The sequence below is a fragment of the Cornus florida genome, unplaced genomic scaffold, assembly GCF_030987335.1.
Source record: "Cornus florida cultivar Cherokee Brave unplaced genomic scaffold, ASM3098733v1 CherokeeBrave_3.0.0_Hap2_Chr08, whole genome shotgun sequence".
In the NCBI taxonomy this organism is placed as follows: Eukaryota; Viridiplantae; Streptophyta; class Magnoliopsida; order Cornales; family Cornaceae; genus Cornus; species Cornus florida.
The window spans coordinates 61,821,646-61,830,735 of record NW_026775578.1 but is presented as its reverse complement, the minus strand read 5'-3'; the positions used below and the strand labels follow the sequence as shown (position 1 = coordinate 61,830,735).

Here is a 9,090-nt window from a genome sequence, read left to right as displayed (position 1 = left end):
TCTTTCAAAACTTGATTTACTTTACCCTCCATAGTTTTTTCTTCTTTAGGTGGTGTATAATCTGATTCAACTATAGCCTAAGTTTTACCTCCTGAATTTCGCAAATAGGCTCTCATCTTAGATTTCCAAAAATTATAATTGTTTTCTTCAAATAAAGGACTTTGATTAGATCCACTTTCTTTCAACGCATAAGACATGATGAAATGAATTTTTGAAAACAATCAAAACTTTTCACAAGGATCAACTCAATGTATAGAGGTTGGCTCGGATATCAATTTGTGAGTTGTGAAGCAGAAGATTACTTGCGTAATAAGTTTTATATTTTAAAAACAGATCTGTGTCTTTCTAACTTTACTTATTTTAGCAATTAATCAATTAATATAATGCCAGATAAAATATAATAAAGTAATAGAGTTAGAGATGACACTAGGATTTTTAGCGAGGAAACCCCAATTAGTAAAGTAGACCAATTGTTTGAGCAGTAAAAACCTTGTGGACTGTGCAGTCCAAAGTAAACTAATCCACTATTTTTGAAACAAAGTACAATGGACTTTGACTCAGATTTACACCTTATCGTTCTACCAAACACCAATCGCTGACAATATTTTGGCTTTGTAACGTTCCGTCCAATAGCTCTTGACCTCAGGCTTACTTTTGATCTCTGTAGAAGGATTGCTGGTAGATCAAACAACACTCCGAATGCTTTGACCCTTTCAAAGTGTGATCGCTTCACCTCTATTTTTCAAGATCTGAACTTTATGAAGAAAAAGTAGATCTGCTTTTTGATCGTCGTAGATACAAGACTTTAATCATGATCAGAATTTGAACAACACTCTAAACCCACTCTTGTGTTTATGTGTGTGTTCTAGAAAGAATAACAGAAAAATCAACTTTGATTTTCTGCAAAAATATCTCTCTAATAGGCTTTTAAGAATTCTGAAGTTGTAGTGCAAAAGCCATATAAACTTAGATGCATGTAAATCGAGGTTTATATAGAATTTTCAAAAACCTAGATATGCATTGGAAAAGGTAATTTTCGTGCATAGGACTTTTGGAAGAATTCTAAACCAAATAGGAAGTTTTAGATAGAACAAAAAAACAATTACCTAAATTGTATCGCAGGTGGAATCGGTAGCCAGGAAGTGGAACCGATTCCTAAAGGACATAATGGTTTCGTCAAGGCTATGGTTCTTGAACCAGTTCCCAAGTTTGGTACCGGTTCCCACTTAAAAGAATTCTGAAGAAAGTTTAAAACTTGAATTTTTTTGTTTTTGTTTTTGGTAACTTAAAGAATATACTATGTACGTATAGTGTCCTAAGTGGGAAAGTAGTTCCTAAAGTGTTGTTCATACCTTATTCGTAGATCAATGTTTATCAAACTTGAATAACTTTCTAATTCCATAGTTGATCTCGATCTTTATATGGTAACTTGAGAATTACAACCCTATCGGACTTGTTTTGACATTGAAATTTGCCAATTACAAAAATTATATCTCACAACTTTCTTATTTTTATATTTTTCTACACTGTGCACTAACAAAATTAACAGCCGTATACATATACACACCACTCATTTATATGTGTATATATATATATATATATTATATTAATACACGAAATAAAATTTTCATACTGTATAAGTTTGGTATACCAAACCAATAATGAAAGGTGCTACTAAATTTGTTGCATAATTTTTTTTTCAGAAAATAAGTTGTGTTGTATAACTTGAAGTATAAATGTACAAGGAAAAGGCCCAAATGGAACCCTAAACTAATCTTATCTCTTCCAACGTAAACATCCGGAGTATAGAGAAGAGAGGCATAGCCTCTAATCGTTCAATCAGGCTCCGGTGGTGGCCTAATGAAACACTGGGGAAGATCCCATTCAAGCACAAGTCTTCTTGCTGTGATTAAGTCCTTAACCTTCATAGATTGCAGCCACTGTTTCATCGTGTACATTGTTTGTTTCAAGACCCTTGATTGCGAGCATTGTTTTTACCGGAAGATCTGTTTATTATGCTCAGTCCATATCCGATTGACAGTGGTAGTGAGGACCAGTTTGTTGACTGAGTTTTGTAAGGTTCGACCTCTCCAACTATATGATGCTGTTGATTTATGGTTGATCAAGTGTTTTGCACTTTAAATGTGTTATAACATGTGTCTTGTTGATGAGATAGTTCAACACATGGTTCAGCACTTACAGGGTTCAGTACTTAAAGGTTCAGCCAAGGGTTGGTTCATCACTTAAAGGTTCAGCAAGAGGGCTGCCAAGGGTTATTAAAGGTTCAGCACTTGTGTTGCATATATATTCAGTCACAGGGGCATTTATGTAATTCTATCAAGAGACTCGAGGGTATCTTGGTCACTCCAGTATATTGAGACAATTTGAAACCCTGTAGTGAAGGTGCATTGCAAAAATAGCCCTTGTATTCATACTGGAAGTTATTATTTTATTACATTCAATAAGGGGCATTTGTGGAAGGCTTGTGTACAAAGTGTGCTGTGAATGTGCTTAGAATATACCACTGCCATGTGGCATAATGGTCCTGCAGAGAGAAATCTATATAGTGAATTCATTGGCTGATTCAAGAAGGTTTTATCCATAGTAGGGCTGAAATGAGGACCCTATAAATATGCTGTTATAGAATTCAGCAAAATCAGTCTTTAAGTGTGAAAAGAAAGTCTGCAGCAGCTGAGAGAGAGTTCTATTCGAGAGCTGAAAATGAACAACAATTTCTGTGATATTTCATGATGATTGAACCTCAATGTTTCACAGAAATTTGCCTAGAATAAGCTCAGTTGCAGTAAAGATAAAGGAGGTGCTGTGAGGTTGTTTTTCTAGTGTAAAGAGAGGTTGAGATGGCTCAAAACTGCAGTGGTCATTTATGAAGCTTAAACAAGGTCTGAGCACACTTAACTTAGTGATTTACAACTGCTGAAGTTTCCTTAAACCACATCTTGAAGCTGGTATTGAATTTCATATCTCAAACCTCTAGTTTTATTTGATTTGCTGGTCTAAATCCGTGGAACTGAGCTTAATATGTTTAACCATGCTATATCATAATTTTTTAACATCTGACCATGTCTAGTATGTTGATTTGAGGCTGTCCAAGTTAAGATTTGGTTTGAGGAATGGTCTGTTCTATTTTAGTACTGTGAACCACCTAAGTTTTAGCATAAAGTTGATTTCCAAGGCTGGTATGGGTATTGAAAATGCAATATATTGTTGTGCTCAGTGTATTATCTTTCTGAGTATGTTTATATAGTTAAAATACACTTGAGAGAGCCAAAATCTAGAAGTTAGCAGTGCTGAAATACTTGAATTACCTTATAATAGGGTTGCAGCAGAAAACTGGTGTATATGCTGATTTTGAGGTATAAGTTGTTAATACCTTTCTATAAATTGTGAAGTGGTAATTGGGACATAATTAATATGTTAATTGAAATTTGTGAGAATTAAAAACAAGGAGGTCCAGCCACGAAGTTACAGATTTACCCCTCAATCTAGAAATTACATAATTGAAAAATGCACCTGCTGTGAAGTATTTGTTTACTGTGTTTTGAGCTGCTGTGCAACACCATTATTGATATAAATTGTCCCAACTTTTGTACAAGTGTTATTCATCATGTTTAAGCTGTAGGAGCCCTTGGTTGCAGATAATTTGAATTATTACAAGGTAGTGTTTGGCCTATGCTGAAAATTAACATTGAAGACCTGATATTGCTACTGTGAATATAAATTGTTAATACCTTGCTTCTTAATTTGTTTCAATCATTTGAGCAAGTGTATTTAGCCTATTAAAGACTAGGGGAGTGAAGGTTGAGCCCTAATTGAAGCTACATTATGAAGAGACCATTCGACCCTTGAGATTGTGGATTAAGCCTTTTGTGAAGTGACATTATAATATCTTGCTCCAATCACTGTGAATCTTGTTGAGCAGGGTTGTATGAAGATATCAATGTTGTGGGTGACAAGTGCAGGTCAGTTTTGAAGCTGCAGAGTGAAGTTACTTCTTTGCCTTTGGTATTAGAGTTTTATCTCATTGTGCACTAAATGTGATCTACCTTGCTGAGTTTATTGAGGAAGACATTTTTGCAAGTGTAAATTGGCTATACAGAGCTGTAGAAGTCCATTGCAGGCCATTCTTGGAGCTGTATTGTGAAGTTACTTCATTACCCTTGAATTTGGGGTTTTTGCCTTGAGGGAGCTGTTTTTGTTCTAACTTGCTTATCTACTTGTGCTATCCTTACAACCAAGTGTATTTGACTAATTCAAGGCTGTGGGAACCTAGTTTGATCATTAAGTAAAGATGCATTGTGAATTGACAGTTTTATCATTCTTGTTGCAGACAAGTGAAGCTAGAGTCTTTTGTAATGTGGTACTTAAGGCTGTGTGTTTTCACTCTTATTCTATGTTCCAGCTTAAGTATATTGTACTTGGTGTGTTGACATCTTTATTCATTGTTGATTAAGCTATTGAGAGCTTTGTGTGTCCAAACATAGGGGCTGTGGATTGGGGGAGTGCCTGTATGCACATTGTTTAATCTTGTGTGTGTGTAGAGGGAGTGAAAGTCAGTGTTTTAGTGAGTACAAGGTGGTTGGAAAGTGGGGTAGCTGAGTGAGTAACTACTTGCATGCTGCAAGTGAAGATGGTGAGCTAGTGAGTGTGAATTGGTTGTGAAAGTTAGTATTTATTCTTGTACAAGGGTGTGTGTAGTGAGTGAGATAGCTGAGTGTGTAACAAGGTTCATACTACTAGTGGAGGCATTTATTGGTTGAGGCTAAGAATCAAGGTTTTTCCATATTGATAGGGTTTCCTTGTATATCTTGTGTCCATTTGATTTGCTCGATTGCACTGATTCTACCTTCCATGTTACGTATGTTTGTTCTTAAGTGAAAAAGAGAGAAAGTACCTAGGACCAATTCAACTCCCCATTCTTGGTCCAATAGATGCCCAAGTGACAAAGTCCTCCCAAGAGAGATAGCCGGGAAGCGCAAAATCTACATTTCAGTTGCAAGAAACTCCAAATAGGTTTTGTGAAGGAACACTGATGAGGGCTAAAAAGTGCGTATTTAAACCCCTTAAGCTTAGACATTCTAGTACCGTTATCTATCTTACTTTACCGTTTTAGATTGATTTCGTATTATTTCCATTTTCAGGCACTTATCCAGAAAATAAGCTAACTCAGCCAAATAAGAGCATAAATGAAGCAATTCTAGGATGAATTAAAGAAAGGAGCCAAGTGGAAGCAAAAGAAAGAAAAAGGTGGAAATCAACATCTTCGATCGATCTCAGATTAAAGTTTGATCGATCCAACATGATCGATCTCAGCACTTCAAGATGGATCAGAGCCATGATGATATTTTTAGAGATCCCAAAAGTTTGATCGATCCAACATCATTCTTCGATTGATCGAACTACCTTGTCCTTATCCAAATGATTGATCTTATCTAGTTGTACCACCTTACCAACCACTTTTGTCCTTTTCCCAAAAATATCTTCAAAATATCTCAGATTTGTCTTTATCCAAAAAGCGCCACTAATGAAGATCAATCCAGCCTAAGTTCGATAGATCTCAGCCATGTTCGATCGATCTAAGTCCAAGGTTTGATCGATCGAACTTCCTCCAATGCGAAAAAGTTAAATTTCTAGCTCATTAAAAGTTGTCCTTTATCCAATCATTGGGGAATATTTTGTGCACGACCCTAGCTCATTTTGGGTGTCATTTGACCTACCTATATAAGGATAAGGATTACTTTTTACATTGAAGGACCTCATACCATATCATATCATCTCATACCTTGTAAGAACTCTTGGAGATCAAGCTTAGAGGAGGAGGAGGCTAGAGACACCATTGGAGACTCTTCATCAACCAAGGAGCAAATCTCTACCATGGAGTTAGCCCTTGAGGGTTAGAGAAGCACTACCATGAGTGGCTAGACATCTTCTTATGGCTAGAGTTAGCCCAAGCATGCTTTCTACATCTTGATTTTGTGTATTATTGAGGGATTAGCGTTGTAATACATGTTTTGGCACTTTTATATATATAGATCTTATTTATTCAATGATTTATGTGGTTTGATGCTTTCAATTGATCATTTCATTCTATCCAGATGTCTATGTGTGCTAGAATAGATGTTCATGTGTTTGTCTCTATTTCTTATGTTATTGATGCATGCCTATCTGTATTAATGCCTTAGATCTAGAGATTGTCAAAACATTGTGCTTAAAAGAATGCTCTTGTGATTTTCTAGATGGTCCATGCTCATTTCTTGATGGATTGTGCCTCTCCCTTAGCTTAATTAGTTTAATTTCATGTCATTAGCTTAATTGTAGTGTAGTGGTAGCATAGTTGTTAGATGGGAGGACAATCCATGCTTGTTGTTTGGTGTTCCATACTTTTGAATGCAAGTAGCATATGTCTCTAACCTTGTGGTGTATTTGGCTTGTGAGCTTAATGAAAGGATTAATGACTTGCTAGATATATTGTGTTTTTCACATGCTATTTAGACAATATATACTTAATTGCTAGATATATTATGCTTTTCACATGTTGATTAGACAATGTATGCTTCATTGGTCACCCTTGCTAATTGAATCAACCAAACACACACACACACATCAATATTGCAACACACATTTCCCTTATTAGTCACTAGTTAAGGGTGTAGAAAAGTATTGCTTGGTGGTGACCTCTAAACCCCAAGATCTTTCTCTCTCTTACTTACTATTTATTGCATTCAATTATCTAGTTTAATTTGTTCTCTAGTATAATTAACTAACCAACCATTTGTTTGATCACTCGACCTACTAACCCTAATTATGATTCCACAAGCTAGTACGACTCCAATCCCTTGGGACGATCCCTACTCACCCTTGCTACGTTAGTAGTAGCAGTGGTAGTGGTTTTTATAAATTTAAACTTGACCAAAAAGGCTTTTCTTGAACCACACATTCACTACATTATTTTGGCGTATATCAAGCGACCTCGTCAAGCACGAAAAGAACAGGTGGTTATGCGATTCATCAACTGATTGGTAGAGGAGGCAGAGTTTAGATCCGGAAAGGACTGCATACATCTTCTATCCTTTGTAGGTAGCCGCTTCTGCACAGCAAGCCACAAGATGAATTTGCATCGTGGGATGGAGAAGGAGTTCCATACCAAGTGATTCCACGGCCGCGGTTGATGATGAGGTGCTAACCAAGTCACTGTATTGGTAAGCGAGAATACACCAGTTGGTGAGGGAATCCACTCTACTTTATCAGGTGAATTGCAAGGCGGATCGAGGAGTAGAAGGTCTGGGAATTGTTGAGTGACTACAATTGGGAATTCCCAATGGTTGTTTGAAGAGAATGTAGAGAGCTTTTGTTTAGCTGGTATATGTGAGTCGCGGATGAAATCGGGGGTTGCTCTGAAGGTAAGAGGCCCACCTTGAAGCCAATTGTCATCCCAAAAGAAGGTTTGTGAACCACATCCAACCTTTATTTTGATTATTGACCTAGCCACACCCCTTAGCTCCATAAGTTTATTCCAATTACTAGAAGATGCTTGAGGAATATTCATGGTCCAAAAACACCTGTTCCGAATGAGCTGAACCCTTACCTAACTGATCCAGATGTTATGCCTATGAGAGGATACAACATTCCAAATATGTTTTAGGCATGCTGCCATGTTGGCAATTTCCAAGCTCTTAAAACCTAGCCCACCACAGCTCTTGGGCATGCAAACAGCAGGCCAGGTAATTTTAGCACCAGAAAATTTAAGCTCTATCCCTGACCATAGGAAGTTCCTTAGTAGCCCATTAATCTCTTCTAGAACTGACCTAGGCAAAATGAAGAGGCTTATCCAATAGTTAACCATGCTATAAAGCACTTATTGTATCAGTTGAATTCTCCTCGCATAAGATAGGAAAGTAGATAACCAGTGGCAAATTTGTCTAGTGACTTTCTCAACGAGCCCTCTGCAATTAGTTGCCTTTAATGTTATAGAGACAAGGGGAACTCCAAGGTACTTAAATGGTAGTTCACCATGATCAAATCCAAGAATGCACTTGATATCATTAATAAGACCATTTGTTGCACCAGAGACAAAAAAAAAACTCTTGTGGTTATTAATGGAAAGTCTCGAGATAGTAGTGAAATGATCAATGGCATTCTTGAGAGTGGTGATAAAAGCCAAGTCCCCGTAGGAGAAGAGCAGTAGGTTGTTTGCGAAAATAAGATGGGATATAGCCAGCGATCTGCATCTAGAGTGGAATTTGAAGCAAGGGTTGTTAGTGATGTGCCTCTTTATGATGGATGTGAATACTTCCAAAACAATGACAAATAAGAGGGGGGAGATTGGATTCCCCTGCCTTAGCCCGTTAGCCCCACGAAAGTGTCCTTGGAACTCCCCATTTACAGAAATGGTGAAGGATGGTGTAGTGATACAAGCTCTCACCCATTCCATAAAAGTTACTGGGAACCAAAGAGTGCTAGTGAGTCAAGGATGAAATCCTACCCAACTGAGTCGAAGGCCTTCTTTAGGTCCACTTTGATAGTACACCTCGGGGGACCAAGGTGTCTGTGATAGCCTTGAAAAAGCTCTTGAGCTAAAAGAATACTGTCCCCAGTGTGTCGTCCCTTGATAAATGCATTCTGGTATGGATTAATTATTGAAGGTAGGACTTATTTAAGCTTATTTGCAAGAAGCTTAGCTATGCATTTGTAAATTGTGTTACAACATGAAATAGGACGAAAATCATTGAGAGATGAAGGATTAGGTACTTTTTATTGCATAATTGATCATCACAGATAAGTGGGATGTCCTTATGTATGTCCTATCATAGGCAACATCATCCAAATGGGAGACAATGTCCATGTCACACTCGCCAAGCTAGCCCAGCTCCATGGCCCATTCATCTCACTACGTTTTGATGCACAGCTCATCGTGGTCGGGAGTTGCCCAAGGGATTCTAAAAATCAACGACCACTTCCTTTTAGGTTTTGCCTAGTCCAACAGTGAAGAGTGACCAACTTTTGTTATATTCAAAATATGGGGATTAGAAATCTTAATGGATTTAAGAGATCGTCTACACGCACAAAAAATTA

General features: G+C 37.3%; 1 protein-coding gene across 1 annotated transcript; it reads right to left on the bottom strand.

The window, feature by feature from the left end:
* Positions 1-6,991: 6,991 nt before the first annotated feature.
* LOC132270381 (uncharacterized) lies at positions 6,992-7,564 on the bottom strand. Its single transcript, XM_059771557.1, has one exon. The coding sequence runs from the start codon at positions 7,562-7,564 to the stop codon at positions 6,992-6,994; it is 573 nt and encodes a 190-aa protein (XP_059627540.1).
* Between the last annotated feature and the right edge of the window lie 1,526 nt (positions 7,565-9,090).